Source organism: Lissotriton vulgaris, chromosome 2_1 (assembly GCF_964263255.1).
Source record: "Lissotriton vulgaris chromosome 2_1, aLisVul1.2, whole genome shotgun sequence".
In the NCBI taxonomy this organism is placed as follows: domain Eukaryota; kingdom Metazoa; phylum Chordata; class Amphibia; order Caudata; family Salamandridae; genus Lissotriton; species Lissotriton vulgaris.
Window position 1 is genome coordinate 839,203,119 of NC_141687.1, and position 22,932 is coordinate 839,226,050.

The 22,932-nt window shown below is 46.4% G+C and overlaps 1 protein-coding gene across 7 annotated transcripts in view; it reads right to left on the reverse strand.

Moving 5' to 3' along the window:
- Positions 1-22,932, reverse strand: part of USP40 (ubiquitin specific peptidase 40) — a 703,484-nt gene that overhangs the window by 565,380 nt on the left and 115,172 nt on the right. For all 7 annotated transcript variants that reach the window (XM_086956273.1, XM_086956270.1, XM_086956267.1 and 4 more), the window contains 2 exons: positions 1,787-1,951; positions 804-950 (listed from right to left, as the gene is read on the reverse strand). In XM_086956273.1, the coding sequence (XP_086812399.1) occupies positions 804-950; positions 1,787-1,951 (312 nt within the window). The remainder of the gene's footprint in view (positions 1-803; positions 951-1,786; positions 1,952-22,932) is intronic.

Consider the following 22,932-nt stretch of genomic DNA (forward strand, 5'->3'; position numbering starts at 1 on the left):
ATCTTGTAACATAAGTTTTTCAATCCAGATGGTTGTCCAGCAGACTGTTGAGTGTTTTTTTCTGTCAGCAGTTAAGTGCCTGAATAATCAGGTGCACTTTAAATGTACTAGATGTCAAGTCAGGAAGCATAATGAAGGTCGAGGTATGGGTTATGGTGATCTTCATCAGGGATACCAACCTGAGTATATTGGTGATCATATGATCAAGGCCCTGATCAACTGTAGCAAAGGCTCTGGTTCATTGATACTTTTGTCACTGAGGTCTTGAACTTCCATCTCCAGAAGGGTAATCAGACTGGCTTACTGGGTATTCTGAGACAGTTTTACTCTGCAAAATATTATACGCTGTACAAGGCACAAAACATTTCTCCTCGTTGTAGGAATCAATTCACACACATAATAGCTGTACTACTTATACTACCACTACTACTGTAGAAGCATATTCAGAAATACAGTAGACAGAGTATCAGAAAGCATATGTAATATTTAAACCCAGATATATATATATATATATATATATATATATATATATATATATATATATATATATATATATATATATATATATATATATATATATATATATATATATAAATAAGCATCTTAACGCTTGCAGAGTCAGGGTACAGTCCCCATAAACACAGTAATTGCAATGAAAACATCCATGGGGGCAGCAGGAAGGGGAGATTTATAGATCAACATATGCATATATGTTCTATCAACACCTTCACCCTGACCCGAGATAAACATCTGTTGCTTCCCTGGACAAACTGCAGTCTTCATGTGATGAATCAATAGTTTACCTTTGTCGCTTTGACCAGTTTGTTGCAAGCGCTGCATCGATACAAGTTGTCATCGTCAAACACTTCTTCTTCCACATAAATGTTGTACAGTGCCTCCTCCAGACTGGATGTATCCTTTACAGCCACGGTCAGATCCAGGAAGTCCTCCTACACAGAAATGCAAAGCTTGGGACACTCTGCAATCACGCAAGTACCGGAGAGTGGATGAGGGCTAAGAGATAATTTACAGTACATAGAGAGTCATGGACACCAGAGGATGGACAGACATGGAGGGGCAAGCGTCAGAGGTAAACATGGCACTCTGGGACAGCAGGTTAAAAACACGGGTTGGAACAGACAGAATAGGATGTGGTACACTTGGCACTAATGGGTATGAGTAGTAGGTGGGTCTCTTCTTTGTCTCTCCCACCCAATTGATTCTTTTGACTTTTGTTTCCTAGATAAAAGTACAAAGATATCTGTGTTCTGATCACTTGAAAGCAGTAGAGATTATATCACACCATCCATGCAGCATGGTAGATAATATGATAAATATCCCTGGGCCAGGCCAGGTCTGAACAGGCAGAAGCAAAGGCTGCAGTTGAGACAGACTGCGGCTGAGAAGGTGAGGACTGCTAAAGAGGCATGGTAAAGAAATGCCAATGAAGCAAAAGAGGATGAGTGTCAGACTAAGCAAGGAGGAAAGAGAACGAGGGAAGAGTTTGTGCAAAAGATGAAAGAGGGAAGAGAAGATGCAAGTAGAGGGTAGGAAAGACAAAAAGGACATGCTACCATGGAAAGCGGATAATGCACAACAATGATGGATAGACATCAACAAGGACTTATCAGCAAAAAGCAGAACTCATTGGAGGTCAAGGGGGCGACGGTAAATAGAGGTATATTCAGAAGAGCAGAGACATTAGCAAAAGTGAGAGAGCTCACTAGTACAAGACCGGGGTAGACAAAGGAAACATAAGACAAATATTGTGCAGAACCATATTTACCTGTCTCTCACTAATATTGCCACACTCCTTGCACACAATTTTGTTTACCACGATGCCATGATATAGCCGATTGATGAGGTCGTGGCCGGAGGTGCACACTAGAGAGCTCTCTAGAGCACAGAAAAGTATACGGTTCAGCTCCTGCACATCATGCTGCCTGGTTTCCTGGTGAATGGTGTGGGGACAAGTTAAGATTTGATGTGAGATTTTGGAACTGCCCCAAAAAAAAGAAACTATGGTGATAAAATAAATTAGTATTATATGGGAAAAGCTGCTCTTAAGTAATGTCCACCAGATGATGTCAGTGTGTAGGAGAACAAGGGGTGTACGATGAAAAAATAAACATTGCCACGCTACCTAGTGAGTAAAACATCATGCCTTCCTTAGGAAGAAAACAAGTTACTTACCTGTAACTTTGGTTCCCCAGTATTGGTAACTTTCATAGATTCCCATGCTTTGTATCATTCCCCGTCGTCGGAATGGGAGCCTCGGTAAATAGAAAATACCTTAGTAGTAAGCACAAAGTGAAAAATAGGCCTAGGCCTCATCTCATTTTGTAGCTTATCCACCTCTTTTTGTAAAGACCAAATTCTTGCAGTAGCCAATCAGAGCAGCCTCACCCCATAGAACCTTCCTGAGAGAGCCTCAGATTTTCGTAGCCGTTGTGAACAGCAACATCATAAGACAATAAGGCTGAGCTTTCCCAAGGGAGGCGGGTGGGCGCATGGGAATCTATGAAAGTTACCAATAATGGGGAACCAAAGTTACAGGCAAGTAACTTGTTTTCTTGCCCCAGTATTGGAACTTTGATAGATTCCCATGCTTTGTATCAGAATAGCCAGCAGTAAAGAGAAAAGCATATTTTGTAATATGTGCACCTGAAAATGTCATACATAATTCTGATAAGAAAATCAGATACACATTAGCATCACAAAGCAAAAAAATATAACAAGTAATACAAAATATGCAAACAGGATAACGGGATAGAAGGAAAGCTCACCGACTTATTGGAAAAGGTTCCTCAAAACTGCCTGGCCCACTGCCGCATCCTCTTTAACAGAAGAATCCAAGCAGTAGTGGCGAGTGAAGGTGTGGACACTGCTCCATGTCGCTGCTCTACATATGTCCTTGATCTGGACACCTGCGAATAGAGCCGCCGATCTTGATCTGGTAGAATGAGAACGAACTTCTCGCTGAAGTGGTTTTCCCGCTGCTTAATGGCAAAAATGTATAGCACTGGAAATCCAGCGGGAAATGCAGGGTTTAGAAACTGGACACCCCTTTCGAGGAGCGCTGAATGAAACAAAAAGCTGGGAAGATTTCCTGAACTGTTTTGTTCGCTCCAAGTAGAATTTAAGACATCTGTGAATGTCCAGAGAGTGCAAAGCCCTTTCAGCTGGTGTGGAAGCCTGCAGAAAGTTTTGAAGACCACCGGCTCATTCAGATGGAACTCTGAGGGTACCTTCGGAATAAATTTAGGATTTGTCCTTAGGATGAGAACATTATTTTTGAACTGTAGAAAAGGTTCTTCAATTGTGAAAGCCTGGAGCTCACTAACTCTTCTAGCCGATGTCAGGGCCAAGAGAAGAGCCAGTTTCCACGAGAGAAACTTAAGGTCAGCCCTATGAATAGGCTCAAATGGGGCCTTCATTAGATGTGACAAGACCAAATTCAGATGCCAGGCTGGTGGTGGAGGCCGGACTGGTGGAAAAACACTGAATAAACCTTTCAGGAATTGTTTAATAATCCTTGCAGACCACAGGGAAGGACCTGATGATGAACGTCTGAATCTAGAAATGGCCGCTAGATGTACCTTTACAGAAGGAGCCAATCCAGATTTCGCCAGAGAAAGCATGTAAGGTAAGAGTTGGTGTGGTGCAGAAGTATATGGATGTAGACCTTCTTTCCGACACCAAAAACAGAATCTCTTCCACTTAGCCCAATAGGTTTTGTTCGTACTAGGCGCTCGGGCCTGGGCCAAAATGTCTTTACATTCTCCTGAGAGATTTAACCCTTGGAACTCTCTGAACTCAGGAGCCACGCTGTCAATCGTAGTGACTTCAAGTCCGGACGTAGAACCTGTCCATGAGCCATTGTCAACAGTGACGGAACAGGACGCAGGAGAATTGGCTGATCCTGGGAGAGGAGGAGAAGTTCTGTGTACCAAAACTGCCTGGGCCATGCTGGTGCGATCAGAATCATCCTGCAAGGCTCTACCTTGAGCTTGCGGATCAGTCTCGGAATCAGTGGAATGGGAGGAAAAGCGTAAACAAATGCGCCGGACCAGGCAATCAAAAGCGCATTCACCAAGGATTCCCGATGGTGAACCCTGCTTGCGAAGGACTGGCATTTGGCGTTCTGGGGAGTTGCAAACAGATCGATGGTTGGGGTCCCCCAACGTGCAAACAGTTCCTCTAGAATGGCCTGATCCAGTTCCCATTCGTGGCTGATAGTCTTTTGGCGACTCAAAGCGTCCACTGTGGCATTGAGTGTTCCCGCCAGATGTTCCGCTGAAAGGGTGATGTTGTGTTGGATCACCCAATTCCAAAGCCTCTGTGCTTCCTTCGAGAGGGTGGAAGATCTCGTTCCGCCTTGCTTGTTTATGTAGTGCATGGCTGTGGTGTTGTCTGTACGAACCAGCACTGCACGGTCGCGGATTCGTGGACGGAAGGCTTGTAAGGCCAGACGAATGGCGATAAGTTCCAGTAGATTGATGTGGAACTTGACTTGGACTGGGCTCCAATGGCCACTGACCTTCAGCTCTTGGAGGACCGCTCCCCATCCTTCCATGGAAGAATCTGTCGTCAATACCATGGGAGATGGTGGAAGTTGGAACGGTAAACCCTGGAAAGATTGTCTTTCAGCAACCACCAGCTGCTTGCCTTCCTCATTTCCGGAGTAATGACAATCCTGTCGTCGAAGGAGCCTGTGACCTGACGCCATTGTTTGTCCAACTGTTCTTGCAGTGGACGCATTTGCAGCCTGCAGTGTGGAACCAATGGTATGCAGGATGAAATCGATCCGAGAAGCGATTTGTACTTGCGAACTGACAGAAACTTCCGTGTCTGAAGAAGGCGAGCTGAAAGAATCAGCTTGTTTTGGCGTTCTTCCAAAGGAATAGCCAGGCAGCACTCTGTGTCCAGGATAGCCCCTAGAAACTTTGCTGTGTTGGAGGGGGGCAAAACTGATTTTTCTCTGTTGAGCCGAAGACCCAGTTGCTCGAACAGCTGTCTGCAGCTCGTGACTGCCCTGGACGCCTCTTGGAAAGAAGGAGCCTTCAGCAGCCAATCGTCCAGATAAGGGAAGACTTCTAAAGACTGCTTCCTGAGAAAGGCTGCCACTGGAGCTAGTACCTTTGTAAAGATCCGCGGAGCGGATCGGAGACCAAAAGGCAGTACTTTGAATTGAAAATGGCTCTTGCCTACTGTAAACCGAAGGTATTGCCTGTGAGCTGGATGAATGGGTACGTGGAAGTAAGCGTCTTCCAAATCTAGGGTTGCCATGTAGTCCCCTGGATTGAGAAGGCGGAGGATGTCCTGAAGAGTGATCATCCTGAAGGACAACTTGATGAGATAAGTGTTGAGCTGCCGCAGATCTAAAATCGGACGCCACTTGTCCCTCGTCTTCCGAACCAGTAAGAACCTGGAATAGAACCCTTTCCCCTTTTGGGAGAGGGGTACAGGTTCTATTGCCCCCTTGGTGAAGAGTTGGTGGGACTCGAGATGAAGGGAGTTTGAGATGTTTGGGTGGAAAGGCGTCTGGAGCTCTTGTTGGAGGAAGATCTTGGAACTCCAACGTGTGTCCTTCCTTGATGATTTGTAGGACCCACTGGTCTGTTGTTATGACCATCCAGTTGTCGAGGCAATGGGCAATCCTGCCCCCCACTGGTGTTAATGAGAGCACAGGAACAGTGGAAAGAGCCACCTGGCCGCTATTGTTTCCTGGTATTGTCTCTCCTTTGTTGTCCTTGTCGTCCTTTCGGCTGTTGACGAGAGAAAGAACCCCTCTGAGAGTTTTGGGGTTTGTATGTTTGGCTAGGTTGTGAGCCGGAAGAGTAGCGGGGCTGATTGCCGCCTCTATAGGTGGAGAATCCTCTACCTCTTGCTCCTCTGAACGGTACTTTGCGATATTGTAAAGTTCCCAAGGATTTGGCCGTATCAGTGTCTTTCTTTATGCCCTGTAGGGCGTCATCCACGTGTTTGCCAAATAGCATCTCTCCATCGTATGGCAGATCAAGAATCTTATTCTGCACCTCCTGTCTGAACCACGTGGCTCTCAACCATCCTTGGCGTCTCAGAACCCCCGAGCCGGCTAGCGCTCGAAATGCTGTGGTTGCTATATCCATAGCGCAGTCGATCACCTCCGAAGAGGCTCGCTCTCCCTCCAGCAATATCTTCTTTACCTCTTCCTTAGAGGAATCCTGCAGTTCTTCCACAAATGGAGAGAGGTCACACCACATCTGGCGATCGTAACGCCCCAGAATCGCCAAAGCATTAGCCGCTCTAACGAGAAGACTGGCCATTGTGGAGAATCTTTTACCCACATTGTCTAAACGCCTGCCCTCTTTATCCGGAGGCATAGGTAGCGGCGTGGACGGGTTTTTTGATTTGCTCTGTGCGGCCTGAGAAATGACCGAGTCCGGTTTTGGTTGACCCAGTAGACACGCCGGGCTGCCATCTGGTGCCTTTTACTTTTTCTCCAGTCTTGGAAGCACCGGGAGGACTGTGGCTGGATTTTGCATAGCCTTCAAGCCTTCAGACCAAACATGTTCAATGATGGGGATTGAACGTACGGATTGCCTGAATGGTTCCTTGAAATCGTACAAGAAACATTCGGACTGAACCGTGGTAACTGGGAGACCAAACCTCTTGGAAGCCCGTTCCATCAAGTTGTGAAAACCTCCAACATCCGCTGGAGGAGAGGTAGCATTATCAGGCTCTGTGATGTCCGGATCACGAGGGTCATCTGGATTCCAATCCACGTTCTGGTCTTGGTCAGGATCCACCTGTTGGTCCGAATCTGACAAGGCAGTATCATCATCTGTATCATGAACAGGCACTACCTCTTGTGGATGTTCTACAGGCTCAGTTTCACGCCCCCTCGAAGGCAAAGAGTGTCTTGCCACAGGCTGTGATAGCTGAGGCGGAGGTGTCGGCGGGCGTACTTGTTGAACCTCCTGAGGAGTAGGAAATCGCCTTCGGTAGTCCTGCAACATAAGTTGTAGATCCGAGATGAGAGTGGATGGCATCGCAACCATCTCTTGTTGAGATTGACGCGAAGGCTTCTGCCAAGGCATTTGCATGCTAGGCATTTCTTGTCCTCCATAATAATCCTCTGGAACATATTGTCGGTGTTCCATCTCTCCTTCCTCAGAACTGATATCCTGAACTTTAACTTGTAGGTCAGAAGGGCTATAAGCTTGGCCATAGTCGCTATAAGCTTCTTCATCAGAATCCTCGTCCAACAGTAGGTTAGGTGGAAATTTTTGAACCTGTCGCGGAGACGCCATCTCTGGTGTTATTTGCCTCCTTCTGCGTGAAAAAACAGTTTTTTCAGTCGTCGACGACATCGTCGACGGGGTCGTCGTCGACGGTAATGCCTTTATGGATTGTGTCGTCGACGGAAGCGCCGACAAAGAAACTGCGCTCGTCGTCGAGGATTGTGCCGTCGACTAGGAGAAGCTTATCGTCGACGATGGATAGAGCGTCGACGGGATCGTCGACGAACTCGTCGTCAGCAGCAAGGTTACAGGAGTCGTCGACACTGTCGTCGTCGACGTCGTACTCGTCGTCGTCGAAGCAATTCTCGTCGTCATCGTCGTCGACGTGGAGAAAGTGATTTTCGTCGACGACGAACAGGCATCAGGTGTCTTGAATCCCGTCGACGGCGCAGGTGTCGTCGTCGCAGCAGTCGTCGACGAGCCCGTCGACGAGGCTATTTTCACAGACAAGTCCTTTTTGACAGAAATCGTTGGCGTACCTGTGGTTTTCACCGTCGACGAGCGCTGTTTTTTGTCAGAAACGACCTCCTGAGTTGCAGTTGAAGGCTTTTTCACCCCTCTATCCTTTTCAGAGGGTGGGGAAGATACAGGAGCAACTTTCTTCGCCTTCGTAGAGGGTTGCGACTCCTCAGGCTTTCCCTGCCTCTCCTTTTCACCGTGGTGAGGAGATTTTTGGGAAGCAGGCCTGTCAGACCTATCAGAGATCCCTGGTAAGGCCTTGACAAGGGGCTCGTCAGAAGTAGAAGGGGGAGACCTACCCCTCTTCTTAGACCTCTTAGATGACACCATCAACGAGGAGCCCTCACTGTCTGAAGACATAAGTTCCTTGCGGTCCTTCATCTTTTGAAGCCATGTGAGAAGACGTCCTTCCCTGTCCCTCAAGGTCTTGGTGGAGAAGGTTCTGCAAATCTTGCAGTCCGTGGCTTTATGGTCCAGATATAGGCAGTATATGCAGTCCTCATGTTTGTCCTCGACAAACAATCTCTTCTTTGAGCAGGTAGCACAGGCTCTAAAAAGTGCTTTCTTCTCCTTTTCAGACATGACAAAAAAGAGATACAAGTTGAAGAAAAAATAGCTTGGAATTGAAGAAAATTAGCAGAGCTCAATGGAGACTCCCTTGCACAACCTGCAGTAGAAAATCTGAGACTCTGAGGCTCTCTCAGGAAGGTTCTATGGAGTGAGGTTGCTCCGATTGGCTACTGCAAGAATTTGTTCTCTTTTACAAAAAGAGGTGGATAAGCTACAAAATGAGATGAGGCCTAGGCCTATTTTTCACTTTGTGCTTACTACTAAGGTATTTTCTATGTACCGAGGCTCCCATTCCGACGACGGGGAATGATACAAAGCATGGGAATCTATGAAAGTTCCAATACTGGGGCAACTGCAATTCTAATATCACAAACTAAAACCATCCCTTCTTAGGAGTGCAGATATAAATGCATGTGTGTGCTATATAACATCTTCATCTTCTGCTTCAAATTGAAGGAGGCTCTTTAATCCACAACAAATTACACTTTGTTCTTGGCTGTCTAGATTCTTTGCATTCAAAATAGTTACAGTGGAAGACAAATATGGCACATAGAAAGTTAGAAAACATCATCAAATCAAATAAACTTTAATCAGTTTCACATAGATCAAACCATGAAATGTGCAATACATCCAGATTATATTAAAACATAGTTCCATAAAATAACAAACCAAGTAAAACTTGATAAAAAAACCATAACAAACCCTCCCCTATTATTCTCTAGAAATAGTGCAAGTTCAAAATCAAACAGTGCCCCCCATAGTTTAGCACAAGCTCCCAAAATAGTCTCTAGCAGAAAAGGGCAAGTTAAAAGTCAAGCAGTATCCCCTTGGATTAGCACAACCCTACAGAGTTATCCTGACACTCGTAAACACAAGTCTCCAAGGATTATCAATCAAAGTAGCCATCTATCAAAACAAGCCCTTGTCTTCACAGTGGATTTCAGGTAGCCAACAATAAATAAAATACAATTGGCCTACATCAGTTGGAGAAACAGGAGAGCTGGACGAACCTGATTAAAATTGAACTTCTTCAAAATAGGAACAAAAAAATACCTCCGGGGTACTTCATAATCTTTTCAAAAAAACATAAAATATAGGAGGTCCTGTGGAGACTCTCCGTCGCAGCCACAGGGTGCTAACAATTGACCTCTACTGCACCTTCTTGGAATAGCAAGCAGGAGGTGAAAAAGATCCAGGCAAAACCTGGACATTAAAAAACGCTCATAAGTAGATAAAAGCCCCAGGAAGTATGGCTCAGCAATAAAAATTTGCGGACGCTAGGCTTCCGCAATTCCCGCTCATCCCTTTCCAATTTCCTTAAAGTAATGAAGGATTACCTAATTATCTCCACATCTTTTTTTACAATCGATTCGGGATTAGAAAATAAATCAGCACGCCCTAACTCTTCAAGGCTACTTTTGATGAATCTGAACCAAGGTATTCGGGACACATTATCCAGAGACATACATTCTTTTAAAATCAAATGGCTAAGAGATACTTCTTTTTCAACCAGCAGTAAAGCCAAAACACCAGGGGGCGCAGTGACAGGGTGTCACTTAAATAAGGCACCCCCAGTTCCTCGTGGACCCCTTAAATTAGACAGACCACGCGGAACACCCAACAGGTGCTTTAAAAAAGTATTCTCAGCCACCTGAAGTATATCTGTGTTGGTATGACCCCACATTTTGCTTCCATAACATGCTATAGCTACACTTTATGCTTGATAGACCTTCAGCATAGCTGCAATTGGTCTCTTGCCTAGTTTGGAACCGAAGTTCAAAATGGCTGCGTTCACCCGGGCAAATCCCCCTTTTAAGTTTTAGTGGCCCGCATTTAATATGAACATCAAGTAACACTCCCAAATATGAAAAAACCTCAGTGCAGGAACCTTTAGCAGGGACTACTCTAAATTGAAAACATTTTTTAGAGCTAGTTCCTACTTGCATTATGTACGGTTTTGAGTTGTTGATAGATAAATCTCGATCCGACATAAATTTTGTAAAAGCTTCTAACAAAGATTGGAGTTTCCTAGCATTACTAGATAAACGAACTGAGTTATCCACATATAATAAAACGGGGAGACCACGTTGCCCTACATACTGGTAGTCTGCCCCCGTAGCTGTTAAAGCCCTGTCTAAGTCATTGATGTAGAGGTTAAACAAAAACGGGGCCCAAGATGCTGCTTTGATGTACACCCCTCTTTATATCAATGTCACTGGAAACGCGAAGGTCCTGGGAGAATCTAACAATGGCCTTAGTTGCCCTGTGAAGGTCCTCAAGGAAGTTGACAATATTACTATCTACCCCCATACCCTTCATGGACTGCCACAGTTTGGTTCTGTTCACGCAATCAAACCCGGAAGACAAGCCCATGGAGGCTAGGTAGATGGTTCCTGAACGTGCAACTGTGTATTTGCTAAGTAACATGGTTACGTTAAGGTATTGGGCCACGATTGACCGACCCAGGCGGAATCCAAATAGAACATCCGAAATTAACTTGTGCTCCTCAGCCCAAGTGGACAGTCCTTCTAATAGTACGCGGCCCACAACCTTAACCACCAAATCCAGCAGTGAGATTGGCCTATAGCAAACTGTGCTATTCCAATCGCACTTCTTAAAAAATAGGTACAATAGTTGAGGTGGCGCGAGACTCCGGACAACCATTCCCTGGCTGCTGCGTTAAACTCAGCCACAAGAACTGGCGCCCAGTAGAGTGGATCAGACTTAAAAAGATCCGGAGGGATGCCATCTGGTCCCGGAGCTTTGTTGCAGCTCCTACCACCCGAACCACTTCAGCACGTCTCCCGGCCTCGCCAACAGAATCACCCCTAGACCTTTGGTCCCCTCTCTACTAGCTCCCCAAGAGGATTGTCACTGTTACGCCCCCTAAGACTTACGATACAAGCCCGGCTTGACCGTCCTGCCCTCAATCCAACCCGCAAAGGGGCTCCAACATAGATCCTATGGCTTACAACACAGGCCATACTAGTCCTTCCCCCCTTTCACCTATTCAAGCTGTCAGAACTGCTCCCGAACAATTGCCCCCCAGCCCTCTAGCACCTCCTTCTTATAGGGACATCGCTTCTCTGCATGCCAGAGCTGTCAAACTTACCCAGAGCATTCATATTTCCATCCTGGAGCTAATGAACCTTCTACGCCTCGCTGAACTCTCCCTCGCCAACCTCATACTCCTGCCAAACACCACCTCCTCACATTTGACAGAGCTCACTAAACAACCTCTTCCGCTATCCTGGAGACATCTTCGCCCCTGCAAGAACCCATGCCACCTCTCAGAAGAAGAAACCCGTACTCTTGTCCTATCCTATAACGCCACCTTTGCCACTCCAAGTCAACTAGATCTCACTGAAATGGAAATCCTTGCCACCCTCCGAGACTACAACCCTACCCTAGTTATCCCTCATCCTTTAGACGCAAGGGCCGAACACGCCATCTGCACGGTCACTATCAACCCCAACAGACCAGCTACCCTCCGCAACAGAATTGTGGTCAAAAGTAATCTAGCGCCTGTTCACCTGTCTGCCCAGACTCCCGAAACTCCTTCCAATTCCTCTCTATCTGGTCTTTTAATGTATTGCCGGTCGGCAGCTAAGCACACCTCGCATATTTCTGATCTCATCTTCTTCAAAAATCTCGACTTAGCGATCCTTACCGAATCATGGCTCAACGAATCCTCATCTCCATACCTGGACCTCCAAGTCCCTCTTAATTACAACATCGCAAAGCTAGACAGACAATCTGACAAGAAAGGAGGAGACATTGCCTGCATCTACTGCTCTAACCTTCTGGTCACAGAACTTCTGGCGGACACCACTGAATCCTGAGAATACCCCGCCCTCGCTATTCACAGCAACTCCACCCTACTGTGCAACCTGCACATCTTTTACCACCCCCCAGGCATGAATGACTCCTTCACCGACCACCCCATGGAAATCATCACAGCTAAGAGTCCCAATATTGCCACTGATATTTTCCTTGGTGACTAACTTGTACGGGAACGATCCAAAGGATTCACATGTCAACGCCATCAAGGGCCTCCTTACGATCAAATCCTGAACCAAGCCTGCTCACAAACAACTCACTCAAAAGGGGCCACCCTTGACTGGATTATCTCCAAAGAATCAACAGTCAAGCTCATCTCTATAGACCCATGCGATTGGTCTGACCACCACGCCATCACCTTTCCCCTACCTGGCACCCACAAGACAAGGGCATCGCAACCGGTGATTCCTAAACGCTGGATCAGAGACACTTAGAAACTGGAGCGCAGGGAACTCAAAGCTCGCTGCAAATCCGACCTCCCCCCCATCGCATATCACAACAGTCAGCGGCCTCAATGATCACTATTCTGCGTCTATCTCAAACATCCTGGATGATCTAGCCCCACTAAAGCTGAAAAGATCCTGAGACAAGCTGAAAGATCCTGGTGACAGCACCCCTCTGCCGCTCATCTAAAACTCCTCTGCCAGGCCAGACATGCCTACAACAGGAACATAATCAAGTCCAAAAAAGACTTCTTCAGAACCGCACTAGAGAAGGCCAAGAACAGACCCCACAAGCTCTTCTAAATGGTCAAACACCAATCCAACAAATTGGCCAAAACTTCAAAAGAAACCCCCAAGTCTCTTATATCCTCAGAGGAATTCTCCTCCTTCTTCGCTGACAAAATCTCAGCCCTCGGAAATGATCTCAACTCCAGCACATACCCCCAAACCCCTCTCGACCCGCCTCCTCCAGCCACGTCGCCCCCTCAGGCTTCACTCAAAAACCATGCTCACTAGGGTCACTTCAAACTCTATGACGACGACTCAGTGTCCAAAATCCTATCTTCCCTAAACTCTAATAACCATTTTAATGACCCGCTTCCTTCCAACTGCCTAGCTGCCCTCGCCCAATCCATTATTCCTAGCTGGACTTAAATAATTAACGCCTCTCTCAGGCAGGGAACGATGCCCGACTCTCTAAAAGCCAGCCAAGTCCTCCCCATTCTGAAAAAGCGGTCGCGGGATCCAGCCTCCCCTAACAACTTCAGACCCAGCTCCAACATCCCCCTCTTGGCCAAAGTGATGGAGAAATGTGTGCAGCAGCAGCTAAGTCAACACATCAACAACTTCCACCTGCTCAATGACTTCCAATCTGGATTTATACCAGGGCCCAGCACCAAAATCACTATGCTCCACATCGTTGATGATGCTCTCCAAGCCCTTGACCAAGGCAAAACCTGTCTCCTATTCCTCCTGGACCTATCCTCGGCCTTCGACACAGTCAACCATGAAAAACTACTCAAACGCCTCAAATTCAGGATGGGTTTGGATGGCACTGTTCTAGAGAGGTTCAGGTCCTTCCTCCAAAACCGGTCCCAGAGATTCCTTGTCAACGGCAACCTATCGGCACCATCCCCGGTCACGGTTGGAGTCCCTCAAGGATCAACACTTTCCCCCACCCTCTTCAATCTTTACCTGGAACCGCTTACCGATGTACTACGCACTGCTAATATCTCCTATCATATGTACGCTGATGACACTTGGATCTACATCAAAACCTCATCTCTCGAAGAGATCCTCTCCCTGAACGAAGCCTTGAAAGTCACTGTCCAATGGCTCGCATCCAATCAACAAACTCAACGTAAAGAAAACTGAATTTCTCCTGATTGCCCCGCCCAACACCAACCTTGAGATTCAATCCTGGATTAAGGCTATCGCAGCCTTGAATTGCCCACCAACCATCGTGGATTCAGCCAAATCCCTGGGAATCACCCTCGACAGCAATCTGAACATGCGGGAGCACATCAATTCAATGGCCAAATCAGCCAGATTCCACCTGAGCTAACTTGGGAAATTGAAACCCTTCCTCGATGCTCCCGACCTAAAAATGGCAGTCCAAGCACTTGTCATCTCTAGACTGGAATATGGCTGTTCTACCCTCTCGGGTCTACCCAAGAGCTCCATGGCACCTCTAAAAGCCTGCCTCAATGCGGCCACCAGACTACTCACCATATGGAAACAACGGTTCCTCTGGACTAATGCAAATGACTTAAGCAATACAAAGGCACAATCGCAATATGAAGGGTGCAGTAATGTCAGAGGGCAAGAGACCATCTACACAGTAGGTTCAGTATAACATGTTTTATCATTTTTAGAAAAAACAAAAAGATATATGTACACTTCTTTTCAATTTAAAGGAGCAAATATTTGTGCATTGTGTCCCCAAGTGAAAAATGGAACCTAAATGTGAATTACAAGGTGAATAGTTATATACACGGTTTCCATGAATTGTAAGGGACGTGCCACAGTGAAAACTTCTAGGTTCATAAATAACCACACCTAGAGCACTCCACCGAAAAATGGGGTTGCAAAGTCTGAAAATATTATAATAGGCAGGAGACCCGCCCCTCCCCAGACCGCCCTTCTCCGGTGGACACCAACTGCACTCTTATTTCATGCGCGCTCACTTACCCACCCACACAAAGTGCTGTAGAGCGTCCTGTAGGGTCTGAAAGTTCTCTGACGGGGGCTGTTAGGGGAAGTTTCTGGAAAATGTATATGATCCTGGGTAAGATCGTCATCTCAAGAGCGGCGACCCACCCCAACCATGAAAGTGGGTATAGTTGGCAACAAGCCAAGTCGGCTTTCATCCTCCTGGTCAAATCCCAATAATTAAGGGTCACGACCTCAGCGGTAGTCGGAGCCAGTTGGATACCCAGGTAGGAGATAGATCCCAAAGCCCACTGGATCGAGTGATTCTGGGTCAAGTAATCCCTTGTGGTGGGTAAGATAGTGAGAGCTAGGGCCTGTGATTCAGCAAGGTTTATATGAAATACGGATGCTGCCCCGAAGTGTTCCACTACCTCAAGGAAGCTAGGGAGTGCCTTTCTAGGGTTGTCCAGAGAGACAATAACATTGTCAGTATATAGTGTGATGAGATGCTCCTCACCCCCAAAACACACTCCTGTGACATTTGGGTTATCCTTAACCCTTTGGGCAAACAGCTCCATATAGAGCAAGAATAGTAAGGGGGACAAGGAGCACTGCTACAACGTACCACAACGTATGGGAAATTACGCAGAGTTTCTACCATTGACCTTGATGGAGGCCTTCGGTACCCCATAACCACCAAGAACCCAGGCACGGAACCGTTCCCCTAAGCCGAAGTGCGCCGGCGTCTCGGCTAAGTAGGGTCAGTGAACACAATCTAACATGTCTCTGCGTCAACAGAGAATAGCATGACCTCTCGCTGGGAACGAGTGGCTTTGTCAATGAGATGTAAAATCCCTTTAGTGTTGTCAGCACAGTGTCTATTGGAGAAAAAACGCTCCTGGTCAGGGCCCACTAACCCTGGCGTTAAAGATGTGAGGGGGGCTTCTAATACGCCTGTGAGGGGGGCTTCTAATACGCCCGTTAACCGTTTCGCATCAACGTTTACGAGGGAAATCGGTCGACTACTATGGAAGCCTTAGTCATTGAGGGGGTCAAGTGTGGCTGAACACATAACTGAATTAAATACTCTAGAGAATAGCATGACCTCTCGCTGGGAACGAGTGGCTTTGTCAATGAGATGTAAAATCCCTTTAGTGTTGTCAGCACAGTGTCTATTGGAGAAAAAACGCTCCTGGTCAGGGCCCACTAACCCTGGCGTTAAAGATGTGAGGGGGGCTTCTAATACGCCTGTGAGGGGGGCTTCTAATACGCCCGTTAACCGTTTCGCATCAACGTTTACGAGGGAAATCGGTCGACTACTATGGAAGCCTTAGTCATTGAGGGGGTCAAGTGTGGCTGAACACATAACTGAATTAAATACTCTAGTGAGGAGTGGAGCTATGGACGAGTGGAAGACTTTACAGAAAGCCGCAGGGAAACCGTCTGGGCCAGGTGACTTAAGGGGTCTCTGCTTCAATATTGTGGATGGGAAGCAGCCTTTACAACGCAACTGTATTAACGCATGCATCCCTGAGAGAGAACAGGTCCACCAAGTAATTATATATAGAACACAAAGGGAACCCTGAACCTACTAAAAGGATACGAGGGAACAACCCCCCAGGGAAGTCAATAATAAAGACAACATGAACGGGAAGTTCCCATTACTCTAAAGGACCAATAAGTTCCGGAATAAACAATTGCCCACAGAAAAGCTGCTGATATCAAATCATTTTATTTTCATATACATATATATTCATAAAAGACACTTCATTACTCCAGAATTTCTATTAACACATGTAATTCATGTAGAGTCCACCCAGAAGAACAGAGAACAATAAAAACATTTTATATACAATGGTCATTCATATCCTCAAGCATACACACATCCAAAAGTCACCACATACATCAAAATACTGTAAACTACAGCCACATTCACAACCAACAGACAGAAAAAATCGCCGACGCGCGTTTCGGAACAAGTGCCACCATAGAGGATTCCTTCATCAGGGCGCAAGTAATTCATTTGTATGTGGCCATCAAGATCCTCCAATTTGTAGAGGGGATAGAATTTTTAGCTCAATTCCAAAGTTTCTGGGCAAACAGCAACATATCGCAGCGTATCTGTGGGCAAAAACAAAATATATAAACCAAAATTCAAAACCACTAAAAATAAAAGGAGTGGACAGGTCAATCTTGGAGTACAACCCATACCATAGTTCAAGTCATACATTAAATAAACATATCTGTAAACACCCCACTTTCTAGCAGAGCGAAGGATGGGTGTTACTATGTATGGGTAGTCCACGTTACAAAGGATAAAAAAATGAAGGAAAAGGAAAGTAGTTTCAGTAAGTCTAGGTAAGAAAAGGATGCAGGAAAAGAAAAGAACCTTTTTTTTTGGGCTCCAAGGTTACCACCTACTGTCTAAACAAGGGGTGGCTTGGACACATTTTTTCATCATTAACGTACCAAAAAGGAGAGAAACAAAGGTGTTTACTAAATATAGGTCATACAAGTTACAGAGGATAAAAAAAGGGGGGAGTGGTTTCAGTAAGTCTAGATGAGAAAGAAATGAAAGAAAAGGAAGGAAACCTATTTTGCTCCAAAAAGACCACTAATGTCTAAACAAGGGGTGCCCTGGACACATTTTCATCATTTACATACCAGAGGGGAGAGCAGAATCTGAATTTTCTAGATAGGAAACGGCAGATCACTCAGGAATTCGCCAATGACATGGAAGAGGGCGATTGATAAACGGACTCTGGGGACTGTATACAAACACACGTCTAAGTATAAATCGATTCATTATCGCTAAGATAGTCTGAGAACTCTAAATAGAGACTGCTCACCTATATATTCAGGATAGTAGTCATTCAACGGAAAGACCGAAATGCAACAATCCCGATAGGCACAAGTTGTCAGCACGTGCATTAGTGGAAATACTGTGGAGAAGAGATAAAGGATATAGCATTTCCCATTTCTTCTCAGAATCAACATAAGGCGACAGCCAGATCACAAGTGCAGTAAAATAGGATTCCGGTCAGGCACGTATTAAAAAAAGGGGGCTATACGACACAGAGTGAGCATATACAGTATTAAAATGCACAGTCAATAGAGACCCCCAGTGATATGCCTCTAGATGCCGATCAAATAGCCATTCAAGAAATGTTACCTCTGAGTTTTCGCTTGAGTGTGGACGAGAGAGGCAGACCGCTAAAAATTATACACACTGGGCCATGCCAGGAGGAGGCCGGAATTGCGCTTCCAGGTGGTTTCTAAAAAAATATTTAAAGCGCACAGTTTAGGTCCAACATCCTAAAGAGGATAGATGATAAAAGTACCTGCTGCACGGAAGTAACTTACTTGAAAAGTATGGCGGAGCTCTCGTAAACGTATTCGACCGGGTAACCATCTGCACCAAATTGGAGAGAATGTTCCCACAAAACGAACTGATTATATACTGCGCCGGAATTGAAAAATATTTTACACATGTGTGGAGCGGTCAGGCTGCACTAGACCAATAACCTAAATCCCATTGGATGATAAAGGAGGGGAGAGCGGATGACGCCATATTTAAATTTTAGTTTAACTAGCGAGGGACTTCCAATTGAACAGGGGTGATAGACAGAGGACTTAAGAAAGACGACAATTAAGTGTAGTGCACGCAAAATGTAATCTGAGAGACAGAACTACATTCTGGATTGACCGAGAATCGACCTTTCTTTTTTAGTTGAAAAAACGGCAGAGGAAACCCCGTTTCAGAAGATTTTATCATTCCTAAATACAAACTATATATCTATTTAACAATGGCAATTGAAAAGGGACTGGTAGGAGCAACTCAGCAAGCCCTGAAGAGATGTTCTAACGTTATAGATAACGAAAGGGAAAAGGAAAAAATAATTTTAAAAAAGTAAATAATATGAAAAAGGAGAATTTCTTTGAAAAGAAACCAAGATGTACACATAAAACAAAATGTTTTTATTGTTCTCTGTTCTTCTGGGTGGACTCTACATGAATTACATGTGTTAATAGAAATTCTGAAGTAATGAAGTCTCTTTTATAAATATATATGTATATGAAAATAAAATTATTTGACATCAGCAGCTTTTCTGTGGGTAATTGTTTATTCTGGAACTTATTGGTCCTTTAGAGTAATGGGAACTTCCCGTTCACGTTGTCTTTATTATTTACCACCAAGTAATTAGGACTACGAATTCGGGGGCATATTCAGACCCTTGCCCACCGAAAATTTTCCACCTCTTCCCAGAACTGCTCAGTGAGAAAATGGTCGAGCTCATGGGCCACATAGTGAACTCAGGTTCCTATCCCGAGCTCTGGAAACTAACATCGGTATTACCCTTGTTAAAAAAAATCCAACCTAGACCCAGAAGAACCGGGAAACTACAGGCCAATAGCTAGGATTCCCTTTGGTGCCAAGATAGTTGAGAAGCTTTTGAATAAACAACTTGCCCAGTTTATTGCCGAGGCAGACATCCTAGACCCTTCCAAGTACGGTTTCCATGAGGGACACGGTACTGAGACAGCCTTGCTGATGGCGGTCGAAGAGTTAAGGAGCGTGTTGGACGCCGGGGGGAAGGCCGCCTTGATTCTATTAGACCTCTCGGCGGCCTTCAACACTGTAAACCACAACACGCTCCTGAATCGACTAGCATCAGCGGGAGTACATCAGGATGCACGAAAATTACTGGCATCATTCCTAAATAATAGAACTTTCACAGTAGAACTAGGAGAGATAAAATCCAAGCCCTTCAACTCACCCTGCGGGGTTCCGCAGGGGTCATCATTGAGCCCTACGCTTTTTAACTTGTATGTAGCACCACTAGCTGGAATCATCAGGGCTTCGGGATTCCTGCCCGTGTCATACCCGGATGACACACAAATTGTTGTGTCAATCAAAAATGACAGCTCAGATACCGCAGACAAATTCAAAAACTGCATGACACAGGTCAGCCAATGGATGGAGCAGAACTGTTTAAAACTGAATGGGGACAAAAGCGAGGTCATGTTACTAGGAACAAATGCAGGAATTTGGTCACCAGACTGGTGGCCTGCGGATCTGGGCAATTGTCCGTCACCTGTAACTAAAGTCAAAAACTTAGGCATCATGCTAAAATAACAGACTCGCCTTTGATGTCCAAACCAGAAAATTAGCATCCACTATGTGGTTTATCCTAAAAATGATCAGGAAACTAGTGCCATATATTCTTCTGGACTCCCGTAAAACTGTAGTGACTACCTTAGCCTTATCAAGACTCGATTACGGGAACGCATTATACGCTGGCATGCAGGCACAACATCTGACCAAACTACAACGCCTGCAGAACTCAGCAGCACGCTTAATCCTAGACATCCCACGAACAGAGCACATATCACACCATCTAGATACCCTACATTGGCTCCCACTGGCAAAACGTATAAGGTTTAAATCACTATGTTTAACATATAAGGCACTCCAGGGCACCGGACCCCTGTTCCTCAGAACCCACCTTAAGCCATACATCCCCTCAAGAGAACTACGATCTAGCCAGGGAAAACGTATACAAGTTCCTAGGTTCAAACAGGCCAGATGGGGGGGCAGAAGCTTTATACTGCATGCTGCCAAACATTGGAATCGACTTCCCCTTGCTATCAAGAACGGTACCTCCCTGATGTCATTTAGGAAATCAGTAAAGACATGGCTGTTCAACCCCCGTTAAATCCAGCTTCTGTGACACCAGGACACTGTCTCCTTCTGCAGCGCCAAGACGCCCAAGGGCATACGTGCGCTTTACAAAACCACAAATCAAATCAAATTCAGTTACATTGCATACCGTTGCGACGAAAAAGGTGTGCAGCAGTGGGCAGAAGGTGTTGGAATTAACTCCAACACCTTCCCTACTGTTGCACACACTGGAGTTGGAATAGAAAATTACTCAATTCCAACTTCTAGTGCTTCCCTGACAGGAAGTTGGGGTACAGTGAGTATCCAACTCAGGCGCCTGTCAGCTCTGCACCCTCCAGACACTGGCCCAAACTTCAACTCCTCCTGCTCCTCAGTCTGAAAGAGCTCATATGCTGCAGCCAGGGAGCAGAACTGATAAAGTTGGTCTTGCCAGCGGAAGATGAGCCTGGAGGGTGGAGGTTGCAAGATCCTGGAGCATGTGCCGGGTATGCCCGTGGAACAATACGGGAAGCGATTCCCGGGCCACACGCAGGATCCATTCCTTTAGGGAGAAGTTATGCATGCAGGTCAGGATGTCTGAGGACCGCGTCTCCCCGGGACCCTGGTGCCCACTGTGTGGGTCCTGTCCAAGCACATTGTGGAGGCTAGTGTATCCCTGAGGATCTGTGCGAACAGTTCAGACACATAGGCTTCACTATCTTCCCCTTTTGCTTCCTGTGGGGCCCCCCGATACGAATATTGTTCCGCATAGAGAGGTTTTCAAGATCCTCCGCATGAGCCTGAACGTCTATCTGCTGATCTGAGAGACGGATTACTTACTGTTGCAACTGCTCTATTTCTTAATTGTGGGAGGTCTTGTGGTTTTCCAATGCATCCACCAATAGCTGTCACCTTCTTTCCAAATCCCCTGTTATTCACGTGCTAGATTCCTCTTGACTGTCAGGAGGTCATCTCATAGTGAGCAAAACAGGGTCTCCAAGTATGGGCTCATGACCAGGGCCTCTAGCTCCTCCATGTCCGGTGAGGCTGCTCTACTAAGTGCCTTCTGGGGCTTCCCAGTCAGGGGACCTGCGGACTTTGCAAACATGTCCTTGAAGGTGCCCCCTTTCTTAGTACGTGCGGATGCCAAAAGACCATCCAAAGCAGGCCTATATGTAGAAAGAAAGGGTCTCTGGGCAGGCTCCCTGAGACTACACCTTCCGCAGTTCTTGCCCCTCACATTCTGCTCATCAGAGGAGCGGGTACCCCTCCGTCGTGCAAATGGTGATCCAGTGAGTCTCCTCCCCAGTCGCTGGTGCACACCACAGGCCCCCTCACCTTCACAGTCTGGTTGCACGCAGATGTCCACACCGTAAATTCACTCAATGGCCCTTCTGCATCGCAATTCCAGTAACTGCAGGGAGGCCCTGGGCCTCACCTCGTCACCAGGCTCGGCAGCAGCTCACATCCTCGGATGAGGCCTCCGAGCCACTGGAGGCAAGACCTCCCCCAGTCCGGTGGGTGGGCCTCAAGTCAAACAAGGATATCCAGCCAAACAGGTAGGATGATGGCACCTCCGAAACCAACACAGCAGCTCAGGCCCCCTGCCAATGCAAAGAGTCCGCCTCCGCTCATCGGCCAAGATCACTTCACGCAAGCCGCTGGTGCAGTGCGGATGGAGTTTCACTGCTCCTTGGGACCTCTGGGAGAGGACATGGGGCAGATCCACTCAAGCTCTCCGTCGACCTATCATGCGAGGCAGCACAGCCAACCCCAGGGCCTGAAGTTCCTGTGAGTCCACCCCTGCAGGACCAGCAGCGTCCTATTCTTGCCGCAGAGACCCCCGGCTCTGCGTGGGGCCAACCCCTCGGATGGCTTGTGGCTAAACGCGTTAGCACTACATCTAACTTCACTCTGTTAGGTGATCTCAACCTTCATTTCGACTCTGCATTGGATCATACAGTCACTATGCTCGTAGATGACCTAGCTTCCTTGCAACTAATCCAACATGTCAGGAACCCAACTCACGTCAAGGGCCATCTGCTGGACCCCGTGTTCAGCAACTGTGTCGACCTGGTAGCAGGACTACCAATTCCCCTCCCGTGGACGGATCATTTACTGGTACCCTTCACCTGGACCACACTTAAGCCTCCACCCACTAGACCCACGATAAGACACGCCAGAGCTTGGTCACGCCTCCCAGTCGATGAATGGACCATTAAGTTCGCCAGCAACCAACCCCTCTACAATGAGGATCCTTGTCTAGCCAATCAGGCTTATGAAGATTGGATTATACAAACCCTTGATGTCACCCTCCCTAAAAACAAAATCACGCTGAAACGCTCCCATAAAACCGCCCCCTGGTACTCAGAGGCTCTCAGGGAAAAGAAACGCCAATGCAGAAAAACAGAAAGAAAATGGCGTCTAGACTATTCTCCAGAGAAAAAAATTTGATACCGAGACTCAATCAATGACTACAAAGCAGAAGTCAAAGCTGCCCAATCTGCATGCTTCTTTAATA